The sequence below is a fragment of the Podarcis erhardii genome, assembly GCF_964252035.2.
Source record: "Podarcis erhardii genome assembly, chromosome: 12".
Taxonomy (NCBI): Eukaryota; Metazoa; Chordata; class Lepidosauria; order Squamata; family Lacertidae; genus Podarcis; species Podarcis erhardii.
In genome coordinates, this window is record NC_138513.1 from 22,176,307 (window position 1) to 22,188,930 (window position 12,624).

Consider the following 12,624-nt stretch of genomic DNA (forward strand, 5'->3'; position numbering starts at 1 on the left):
CGTCAGGGTACCGGAACATCTGAGACCAGCTGTGCTTCTGACTTTTATGTTTTCTTGCACATGACCCAGATACAGAGCTTCCTTGGTCTGTCTTGATTCCGGAATTGATTCTTGAGACACTTTAGTTGTCCATGCCCTTGTGTGTATAACTCTAGTCAATAAAGTGCAGACGCCTTATTGACTCGGACAAGAATGCCCTTCCGTGTGATGCCGACATTGACTTGCTAGTGCTTTCCTTACCTTGTACAGAAATGCTGATTTCTCTGACTAATCAGTCCATTTTTGTCTCTCCTCCCCACCCCTCGCCCCCACCCCCAAACCAGACTCCTAATTTGGCTGGAACCACTGTGCACTGGATGTTGCTTGCATGTCTACTAATTTGGGTGTTCAGCTCTTTGTATTTGCCTTTGTTTCTTCACAATTAACCCCTTTTTTGCCTCTGAACTGCATGCCTTCTGTATAATGTAACACGTTCTCATACACTGTAATAAATGTTTCTGCTGTGCTGCTTTCAAAAAAGCAACTTATGTGCAGCCCTATACCCGGGACATGTTTGCCTGGGAGTAAGCCTCACTGAACGTAGTTGAGGCTTAGTTCTGAGTAGTTGCGCATAAGATTGCGGTTAAGCTCTGAGCCAGCGAAGACTTACATCAATGTAGGTGAAGGATGGGGAACCTGCAGCCCTCAAGGTGATGTTGTAGTACAACTCCCATCATCCCTAACCATTGGTCATGCTGGCTGGACCTGATGGGAGTTGGAGTTCAACAACATCTGGAAAGGCTCCAGATGTCCTCATCCTTGACATAGGTGCACAGTTGACAGTGGGACTTGCATTAGTATAAGCCAGGCATAGGCAGACTCGGCCCTCCAGATGTTTTTGGCCTACAACTCCCATGATCCCTAGCTAGCAGGACCAGTGGTCAGGGATGATGGGAATTGTAGTCCCAAAACATCTGGAGGGCTGAGTTTGCCTATGCCTGGTATAAGTGGTTGGTGACTCTTTAGTACACAGTCACTTTTTAAAAAAAAGTTCTTCTGCCAGTTCCTCATTTTCTTAGCCAGTACAAAAATGCATGAATAAAGGAAAAATGTTGATGCTTTGTATGTATGCACTAGCAGCCTCATACCCAGCTTTGTTTGGGAATTTTAAGAAACACAAAGATTAGGGGCTAAAAATCAGTGCAGTGAACCCATCTGCTCTCTTGATTTGAAATAGCATCCAAATGTATCCAAACATGGATGAAAACCTGCTCCTTGATCTCAGGAACCATCATTCAAAATTTGGCTAATATATCTTAAGAGGCATCCAAATGCATAACAAACAACTTTCTAAAATATATATAGTAGGTACGTAAGCCTCATCTGAATTATACATTTAAAGCAGTATCGCACCACTTCAAGCAGCCCTGGCTTTCCCATGGGAAGAGGGTTTGGCAGTTAAACCGCTGTGAGAATTGTGGTTCGCCAGAAGCAGCTTAGTCATGCTGGCCACATGACGCGGAAGCTGTATGCCAGCTCCCTCAGCCAATAAAGCGAGATGAGCGCCACAACCCCAGAGTCATCCGCGACTGGACCTAATGGTCAGGGGTCCCTTTACCTTTTTATAATGCAGATGAAGGCATAGATACAATGTGATATAAAGGAAGAATTTTAAATTAAATAATAATGAAAGCTTCACATATATTACCTCATTAATCCCTATAACAATTTGATAAGATAGACCGATATCATTATCTCCAAAATTCCAGGTGATAGACTTAAATTGTGGCTTCCCTGAAGCCACTTAGGCTGAGGGGAGAACATTTATAGCTCTGTCTCTTATTCACCATGCTACCCTAAATCTGGTTCATAACAAATCATATTCCCAATTTTATAAATAGCTTATTTTTTATCATTTGATGCATAAAATGATAAGAAGTCTTGTTCATAGTATGTAGTTCAGCCTTTGCCAATCTGATGTTTTGGACTACAACTCCCATCAACCCCAGCCAGCACAGCCATTCTGAGTAAGGCTGATGGGAATCATAGTCCAAAACATCTGAAGATGGGTGAGGACTAGCTTAGTCACTGTCAAAAAGTGCAGTCCCTTGAGAACAACTCTTGCAAAGTCTCCATTAATATGAATTAGAATTGCTCAAGATTTGCACAGGAGTTGGTCCTACTGAACCGTTTCCTAAGCTATATTAGCTTGGAAGCCTTTGGCTTCTTTTCCAACTATGTGTGGCAGAGTGATTGAATCAAATTCCCAGCATAGCTTCAAAGTAGTTCCAGTTTCTGTAGCAAGGCTGGTATCCCTAGACATTCTGTTTATTTTTGTCTATTCAACACCTCAGGACCCTTTCCCCTGCAAAGTCCCCTTCGTCATCTACTGGCTCCATTGCCTCCAGCAGAAAATACCCATACCCGATGCCTCCACTTCCTGATGAGGAGAAAAAGGCCAACAGAGCAAGTGCCAGGGTAAGCCTCACTTCTTCCTTGGATCTGCTGCGTACTTGACATTTAAGCTAGATGCAGACAAACACCATTTTGTCTTTCACTGTTGTTTGTACTGGTCTCTTCTTGGAGGAGCCAGCTGTTTATCCATCAATGGTCTGGTTGGTATGTCAACTTGGGTTTCTGTGCAATGAGCCACAGTAGCTGCTTTCACTCAGACAACAGAAGTTTCCATTGCATAGTTAAAACATGGAATACAGAAATTGTAGAATCATGGAATTGTAAAGTTGGAAAGGATCCCAGGGGTCATGCAATGCAGAAATAGTAGTATAACAGGAACAGCAATAATGGATATTTCTCTTCTCTTTGTCCTCTTACAGCTATGGGAGACTTCCATTTAGTTCCACTGTCTACCTGAGCTGATACCAGAACTGTTTACTTCAGATTTTATACAAACTCAGCATTGCTGAGTCGCTGAACATTCATCTGCTAAGTGGACAATTTGAAGGGCAGAGATGCTGACCAGCATGGAGCAAACAAGTTCCCTGAAGAAGGAAAAGGCAATTTTCTGCAGCAGATTAGGATTTTAATTACAAGTAAAGAGCAACCAAACCATATACATACCCCATTTACCTGGGATACATGGAACTGAAAATATAAAAGAGTATTCCGCATGATGACAGATAATATGTAGATGCGCAAATGAAACTAATTGGGAGTCTCAAATGTGGGTTTTTCTCTGGTCTAACATAATCCCAAATAACTTTAAACAAACAAACAAACAAAAACAAAAAGAATTCAGAATTTGATATGTAAACATTTATGCTGTGTGCATGAATTCCTCCGTTCACCACCTTCCATGTGTAAGGGACTAGTCATTATACTCTAGTAAAACTAGCATGCAGAAGTAAGAAATGTTTTTTCCGCAAGTGGGATCTGAAGAGGCAAACATTATGACATAAGCAGCCAACAACAAAAAAATTGCTTTTTAAATTTTTATTACTTTTTGTGATTATATTCTAAGTAGAAACTCATACGTGTGTAAAAAGTTGTAAAATACCAACAATGCAATTATATAATGTGGGGTTTTCTTGTTTTGCTTGAAGAACACTCATGAGTGAACATTACATGTCAAAGAATCTTAAGGGCCAAAGTAGGCGTGGCATGGAAGGAGGACCATAGGCCAATGAAAGAGCACATGGTTTGTATGAAAAAGGTTCAGAATCGTCAATCAGAATCGTCTCCAAGCAGGACTGGAAAAGTCATCCTTGGAGAATGGCTTTCAGTCATCGTAGACAACAGTGAGCTAGATGGACCAGGGGTCTGACTCGAAATAAGACAGCTTCCAATATATATTTTTAAATCTAATAACGGCTGCAAGGGGGAGGGATGGTTCTGTAGTGTTGGGGGAGGATTTTTCAATCTTTTCCCCAACTGTGTTGTTCCCCCCTCAAAAACCGCCCCTCTGTAGCTGCTATGCCAAAGCTCAGGTGCTAACCTGAAGGGTCTAGAATGCCTTCCTGGATCCACAGAAAACAGTGGTTCACTGCAAGACATGTTATTCTCCTTCCCAATGAAATCAATGGGACTTTAACAGAGCACTCATAAAAAACAATGGCGTCACAATCAGGGACCACAACAGTGAATGTGATGGTGGTCAGAATGGCACATTTGCTGTATATATTACATTTTTTTTCTGACGTTCAGCTATCCAGAGCTCCTAAGTTATTTGGCTTCACCAATTTATCCTATGTGCTGATATAATACTATGTAAATAATGCACTTCTTGGCCAAATAAGAGCCATTAACTGAACGGTTTGGTTAAGTTACCAGAGGCCATTCATCTACATGGAGTTGCATAATACATGTATGGAGGAATCTCTGTTCCTACACCGTGCACTATGCACTATTGGTATACTATGTTGTTATTGGCTATATACATTCATCGATGTTCCTGAACTGAGTTCGTTATGAAAGATTTTGCAAAGTTGTGGTTTTTTAAAAAAAATCAAATATAGGGAATCTTGTGAAGGTGACACAATATTGCCAGTATAGATTCTTATATAGGAGCTGTTATCCTGACTTACTAAGCACAGGGATGGGGGGGAAATTTGTGGCGCTCCAAATGTTGGGACTCCAATTCTCTTCAGCTTCTGCCAGCATGGCTAATCACCAGGAACAATGGGAGTTGTAGTCTGGCAACATCTGGAAGGACACAGGTTCCCCATTCTGTGATGTAACATTGCAGGTGATGGTCATATGCAAAAAGGAAAGGGAGAGGAATCTTCAAAGGCATTTGCAAAATAATGTTTTTTGTGTATTTTTTTTAAATTAACAATATGTTCCAGTCAGTATGTTCCCGTACTCATGTTAATTGCATTCCAAAATAACTGTGAGGTAAAATGATAAAAACGAATAAGCACCTTATTATAGGTCTGTGGTGTGTGTTGTAGCTCTCAAGGTATGTATTAGGCAAGATTTTATATATGATGCTTTGTTAGTATCAGAAGTTGCAACATATACATGTTGGGACCAGAGATGTTTAATTCTGATCTTTCCCCCCAGTGATTCCAACATGCTTTTTCCCTAGCAGCAACTAGAGAAGAGATTTTCGGAAAACACTGACTTGCAGAACCCAGAATAAAGTGATACCCACATGCATGGCAAGGAATTAATGGGCTGTTGAAAAATCTCTATTTAAAGCATTCTTTGGCAAGGGCATCATCTGATCTTTTGACAGTATTTGAATGGAAACAGCTTCTAAATTTCTAAATTTCATACTTGTTTCACACAATTCTTTGGTACATGTGTGGCCTTCCTTCATTTAACTCAGGTATAGAGCACCTGTGAACCCTCCAGATGTTGTTGGACTCTCAATTCCATCAGCCCCACTGAGCCTAGTCACTGGTTGGGTTGGTGGGACCTGTAGCCCAACATCTGGAGAGCCACAGGTTCACCTGTCCCTGATGTAACTGGACTTACTTTAAGAAATTCCACTTAGTTGAAAATGTTGGTTCTATGCGAATATAAAGTACATTTAAGAATGTCTCCAATTGTAAAATATGTAAGACTTTTAAAGTGTTATATTTATAAGACTCTGCCAGTTATATTTATACAACACTGGCCTTGCAGTCATAAATAATCCCTATAAGAAGCATAAAGCTGGGTAAGTATTTTGATTTGTAATAAATAGGAAAGGAAAGTTAAAAAAGAGAGAGAGCAAATTCCCACCTGAGAAAATGTCTAAAGGATTGTACAGTATATATAAAAGTATAATTTTGGAAATATATAATGTCAGCCAGAGACTGGAGGGTGAAAGCTAAGTTAACATCTTGTGCCATTAGACTTGGGGAAACTTGATTGAAAACCTGGCTGCCTTTCCCTTGGTTTCAGTGGATTTTGAAGCAACTTCTGGAACGCAACCTACCCTCAGGTTAAAGGAAGGTTAAAATAAAAAGGCCACCTCCATATTAATTATAGAGAATACACACACACACACACACACACACACACACACACACACACACAGAGCTTTTTGATCCTCAGTATCTGAAACATTTAGATGTATATCATGTGCCTTTTTGGATCTTTTTCTGTTTTGGTACAAACCTAAGCATCATTTAAAAAAGACTGATTAAGTTGTTTTTTTTTTTAAAAAAAAATCCTCCTCCATCTTTTATTTTCAGGTCATTAGGAAGAGTGAAGTTTTGTTTTTTTGCCAGACAGAGCTGAATGTAATGTAGTGTTAGTTGAGACAACTTCAGAACATTCATTGAGAATACACCCTTGTCTGCAGTTAATGGCATACACTGTTACCTACCATTGTTTTGACCATTACTAATATTTGTAAATATTCACCCATTCAGTAATCTTAATGTAAAGTTAAAATATAATTTTAATAAATCTTGGCTTTTACTTCCATGGTCTAGTGCAGGATTTCTCAGCTCACAAAACTGGATTGCCTTGGTGTGTGAAAAGGTCACGAATGCTGGTCAGTAGGAAATGATGACTTAAGTCTGAAGGTTAACTAATGGGTTTTGAGTCCTGAAAGACAGAAGAGGTAAGATTCTGAGAGAGGTGCTGCTTCTAGCTATCCCCACACTTTTGATCCATATGGACAGGTCCGGGGCATCTGTTTGTTTTATTTTAAGCCATATGGAGAATCATAGAATAGAATCATAGTATATAAAGACTACTTCTGAAGATGCTTCTGCTGAACTGTGTTCACAGACAGAGGCAATGGAAGGTTCCCCACAATATTTATTTCTTCTCAGGATAAATGAGCATGTCTCCTTTCTGTGGAGATTTCCAGTAAAAGATATCTTAGTAAAATGTGATTGAAATGGATGTCAACTCTGCAGCCTTGTTCCTATGAGCCGCTGCGCCAGCAAAGAAAACAGAAAGGCAGAAGGCAATAAATTTGTGATCCTCCAGGTGTTGAGCTCCAACTCACATCTGCCCCAGGTAGCATAACCAGTATTCAGGGATGATAGGAGTTGTAGTCCAATAAAATTGGGAGGACCTAAGGTTCTCTGGCTCTGGAATAAGGATTGTGGTGTTTGTGAGGTTCCCTAGGATGCTGTCGCAGCAACAAGCCATGAACAGTAGCTGGGGGCACCGTCAAAGCTTATTTGCTGTTATTTACTGTAGGTGTTGCAGTGCCACAGAGAAGCCACCCCAAACTCTTGTGAGACTTCACTAAGCATGTGGCTAAGTCTCATGAGAGATTTGGAGGGGTGACTAAGGAGTCTTTGTAGCTGGGCCAGCCTCATTCTGTGGACAGCCGTTGCTTGGTCTGCTACTCCCAATGCCAGTGGCCACAGATTTTCTTGTACGGCTATTCAGGTGACACCACTCGCTTTCCTCTTTTGTTTGAAGCGTGGTGGCTGCTACGCCTCAAACAAAAGAGAAAGGAACCCAAAGTGATGCTTCATAGCTTGGCAGGACAAGGGGGGCATGGAACATGCATTTGGCCACCCTTGTCAATCTACTGCCTGAGACAAGTTGCTCAATGTGCCTCATGATAGGAATAACAATAGTTTGCAAAGCCTTTACGCAGCAATGAAATGGGCAAAATGAAGGCAATGGATGGGGGGTGACTTAAGAAATCAGGGCCTTTTCAGTGATGGCTCCGACCTGGTGGAATGCTCTGTCCCATGAGACTAGGGCCCTTCGGGATTAAACCTCCTTCTGTCGGGCCTGTAAGACAGAGCTATTCCGCCTGGCCTTTAATTTGAATTCAGCCTCATCTTTTATTTCCCTTCCCTTCCCTTCTCTTCCCTCTCCCTCCCCCTCCCCTTTTATGAAGATTGCCCACTCTGAGACCCCACAGCTAATTCTCCCCATGCCTCCTCGCTGGCCCAAGTAGGACTAATCCAGCTAGCTAGCCCTGGTGACTCTCTAATGCTTATTAGATGGATTTCCCCCAAATTGATTTCTGAACTTTGAATTTTATTGTTATTCATGTTTTTATACTGTTTTTTATGCTGCTTCTCCAATGAAGTGTTCTAAATTTGTTGTTAGCTGCCCTGAGCCCGGTTTTCTGAACCGGGAAGGGTAGGGTATAAATAAAAAATCATTATTATTATTATTAATATCTGTCAGGCACCACAAACGGTAGTATGCAAAGCCTTTATATAGGAAGGAAATGGACAGCTAAAAGGCAAAGAATGGGAGTGGACCTGGTAGGCCTCAGAACAGACCTTTCCTATAGTTTGCAGCTGTAATTAGTTCAGCACAAGTCACCTGACCTGTCACAGCTGCATTTGATTGGCAACTGAATTACCAGGCCTGAAATCAGGCCCAGGCCAACCCAACTTGGGTTTTTAAAAAAGAGTGTTTCTTCTGTAAACATGCAGCAAGACAGCAGCAGTATGAAGGTAAGTGAGAATAAATTTCATTCCAGAGTGTTGCTGAAATGTTAGTCCACACCTGCTGGCTTAGAGTTTGTTTTAGGTATGTGAAAATAAGTGGTGGAGTCTAACACTTTGTTCAGTTGTCTGAATCTGGCATCATAAGGTAGTGAGTGAAAACATTAGAAGTAGCTATAGTTTGCTAACTTGAAATGGCTACTTTTTTGTCTGTGTGTAAAAATCCACTTCTGTTGGTGGGTTCACAGGAATTAATGTAAGGAATCCATGACAGTTTTGTGGTGTTTTTTTTTTGGGGGGGGGGGGACAATCACTATTTCCCCTTTCCTACCATGGTTACACTGCTGATCATTCATTTTCACTCAAATGTCTTCATTTTCAAATAAGATTATCTGGTGTGTGTGGAGGAAGAGGCGAGGGAGTTCATTGCTTAATTTGGAGTCTGAAAGCTTTCCTTAAACACAAATAAGTTCTGAAGAAATTAGTTTGGTCTATTCAACATGGCTTCCAATATTTTCAGTATTGTGTGCTTCTTGAGGGTTATAGCTAATTTTACTTTATTTCTTGCATTTGGATTAATGTTTTATAATGAGCTTTGAGCTCTGGCACAAAATTAAATAATGACAACATGCCTTTTCATCCCACTCGGCTCCAACTGAGTTTAAAAGAGCTCATCTCATGTCCGGGGGAACATAAAAACTGCTTTTTAATAGCATCAGAGCTTGAAATAGCCAGATGTGCAAATGTGAAACAGTCTACAGAGCAGCTTTTAAGTAGGATCTATAGTGGCATTTGGGACAGTGTTCCATGTTACACTACTAAAAATTTGACTCCTCTTGCTGTAATCTTTGACAGTTCCATGGTTGTCCTTCAGAGAAATGTTTAATGAGTTGTTGTTCTGTGTGTAATAATACCACTACAGCACCTATTCATGTGAAGCCTCTTTGTGAAAGATAAGCCATGCATCTCCAGGTGTGCTGAGAGCTGTTTTATAGGGCTGTGTGTATGTTTGACCTGCAGATAAACCATGTAAGCACTGTAATTCCTCACTTCAGGGGAACACGTGGCCTTCCTGATGTTGTTGGATTCCCAGCTCCTACCAGCCCCAAACAGCATGTCAGAGATGAAGGAGGCTGCAGTCCCAGCAAAATTTAGAGAACCCATCCCTCCCTTACATGCAGGTGTACAATGTGGAAAAGATGTTTCAGTTCCACAGGAGAATTCTGGAGCCTGTGGCTCTTCAGGTGTTGTTGGACTTCAACTCCTATCATCCTCAGTCAGAGTGGCTAATGGTCAGGAATGCTGGAAGCTGCAGTTCAGCAACATCAGAAGGGCCACGGGTTCCCCAACTTTGTAGAGAAATTGTGTCAGAAGTAACTCTGTAACTCCATGTTACAACCTCTACAGAACCCCCTGAGACCTCCGGGTAAAGGGCGGTATATAAATTCAACAAACAACAATAATACAGAGCAAGTCTATGTATGCTCACTTAGAAGTACTTGGCCAGCTCCCAGGTGAGTAGAGGCATGCTACCTTAGACTGCCAATGTAAACACAGCAATAGTACCACGCTTGGTGCCATTTTCAAGACCAACTGGAGAGCTAAAATCCAAGGAAAGGGTCAACTAGTGCTTTTTAGCTGGGCCACAGCAACCAGCCTAAATTTTAAAAAAACAACAACTTAAACTCAGAACATAGTAATAGCATTTTCTTAACTTTGAAAACAAGAAATATTTTACAACAGTTTTTCTTCTAACATATATAGGTATATTTTAGTTGCAGTATGATTTATTAATAAAGTAGTATTATGGGTGGAATCCAACTTAGTTCTATTTAAAGTAGACTCAGTGAATGTAATGGTTCTTAAGACATGCACATTAATTTCCAATGGGTTTACTCTGAATAGAACTAACATTGGATACAACTGGGTTTTTGTGTGTGGAAGTTACTAGGGATAGGCAACGCAGCTTAAAAACAAAGCAAAAACCCACACGCTAGAGGCTTGATCTTGTAACAGAAATAGCTGTGCTAACTGCTGAAGCTATAGGATATTTAGAACCATGGAAAAACGAAAGTGGAATAAACCAACTGAAATAAGTTGATAAGGGATGGTGCAATGGTAGGATACACCATATCAGCTTGACAATCAGGGTGGTAGAAGATGGCACAGTCTGAATCCTGCCAATAGACTTGAGCAGAGCAATTCAGTGAGGGGATGGAGAGAATCTCTGGCAGTAAAGCCACCATTTTCTGAACCCTACTGGTTTTACACCAGCCAGGCAGAAGCTGGAGGAAAAGAAGCACACTGACTCCTGGGCAAATGGGAAATCCACTCTGATATGCTCTCCATTTGTCCTCTCCTCTGGAGCAGTGACAACAGAGAGGCAATGACAGAGGTCCTTTCCATGGTGGCTGGGATTCCAAGGGCATACCTGCCTCTCTATCCATAAAGAGAGAGGGTCCTATAGCCTTCTCAGATGCCCTCCCAGGAACCACAAGGTTGTCTACCAATTCTCCTTTGAGATGCATGCAAACAAAAGACAAGCTTAAAATCCTGCCCGTTTTACAGTGGACACAATTATTATTATTTTTTAAGCCTGAGAGGCCTTAAGACCTTACATATTCAATTTTTGCAAAGTATATTTTTACAACCAGTTTAGAAGCACTTGCTTAACTGCCCTTTGAATATAGTGGTGCTAGTTGTTAACTATAAAATATACAGTAGCAAGTCTGTAAATACAAAGATACGAAGTATATTGGTCTAATAATTCCTGCTGTTTGCCTGTGTTGAGAATCTGTGTAGTATTCGCTAGGGCACACAGTGTGGTGCATATTAAACTGTAAACCTTTGCACAATCTTTGAGCAACAAGATACCACTGTATTATTTACGTACTAGCCACAATCCGAGCATAATGTAAATATGCTTTTAGGGCCATTAATTATCCGTGGAATTTAAACACACACACACCCTTAACTTTGGGTGGCCAATTTTTATTAGAATTATTGCAAGGTTTTTCAAGTAGCAGTTGTTATTGGTGACATCTTAAATCTACTGCTGCAAATGTTTTCTATTACAATGTCTTTGTTGTACTATATATCCAATGGCTGATTTTTTTGCAGTAGCGTGTTTGTCTTGTGGATATGGTAAAAACAAGCACTGTATTCACTATTGGAGGCTGAACCATATGACATTTTGTAATTGTTTTACTGTTTGGAACTGTCTCAATACTTCTCCTGCTGAAATTTTGACAAATGATAATGCAGAACCTTAATAACTACAGCTTTGAATGCAACTTAACTTCCATAAGCATCAAAATTCATGAAGCTAGCACACCCTTTTTCCATAGTAACATTACTATGAGCATATTTAAGACAAAATGACTAATTTCTACCTTTAATCATGTATTATAACATTCAGTAAATATGACTCAGTTTAATATGATTATGGTGTCCTCTTGTGTGTGCTTAATTTTTTTTTTAATAATTTGGTGATTTCAAATTATTACTGTGGCTCTTGAAGGGTGTTTTTGTTTTGTTTTTGGAGGGTGGCAGTGTGAGGAGTTGCGTCTTTCTCCTGACAGCAAGAGATGTCTTCTTTATCCTTCAACTAGTTGTTAACATATTAGCACAGTACATAAATACCTGTTGAAACGTAAGTTGCACATTCAGCCATTTCATAATACCAAACAAATATGGAAAACTAATTGGTGCAATCTTCTTGGCATCACCTTTAACAGAGTGGCCTGTTGCAGCTGGTTGGTGGATTATTTTATATATAAAATTTACTCACATATAAATAAGTATATTTGGCCTATTTTGTTTTTAAATAGGGACTCCAATTCCAATTCTCTGAGCCTTGTCAGTAGTTCACCTCTAGAACAATTGGGAGGTAAAGCTAACTGTAGAACAGGGGAAAAGAAATTCCCTGTAACCTCAAACTGGTGTCTTCCAGATGTTGTTTGCCACAGCATAGCCAATTGTAGTTCAAAACATCTGGAAAGCACAAGATTGGTGAAGGTTGCTCTAAGGAATGGAACTGTCAAGCTGATTTTTCTTTACCTTTTCTTCACCTTCACACAAAAATGTCTGTCTGCTAATGAGTGTGTTATCTCCCTCACCCCATAACCTTTCCAACGCTCTGCAAATTGTCTCTTCAGTAACGAATCTGAGTTTCTTGCAAAGCTTGGGTCATGAAGTATAACGCAGGACTGCTGAGAAGTGAAAAATGTGTGAACAAGATGGAAGGAAAAAGCCACCTGTCAGTTACCTGATGTTGCAGCCAGGATCTTTTTTGCCTGCACTTAAGCCTCAGAATCAATCC

General features: G+C 40.4%; 1 protein-coding gene across 13 annotated transcripts in view; it reads left to right on the forward strand.

Annotated features, from left to right (window-relative positions):
* Window positions 1–6,354, forward strand: part of ADAM22 (ADAM metallopeptidase domain 22) — a 120,252-nt gene extending 113,898 nt beyond the window's left edge. For 11 of the 13 annotated variants that reach the window (XM_081881942.1, XM_081881936.1, XM_081881944.1 and 8 more), the window contains 2 exons: window positions 2,334–2,457; window positions 2,814–6,354. In XM_081881942.1, the coding sequence (XP_081738068.1) occupies window positions 2,334–2,457; window positions 2,814–2,834 (145 nt within the window). In that variant the 3' untranslated portion in view covers window positions 2,835–6,354. Of the gene's footprint in view, window positions 1–1,216; window positions 1,396–2,333; window positions 2,458–2,813 lie in introns of those variants that run through there. The other 2 variants (XM_081881937.1, XM_081881939.1) reach the window with 2 other exon arrangements.
* Window positions 6,355–12,624: the final 6,270 nt, after the last annotated feature.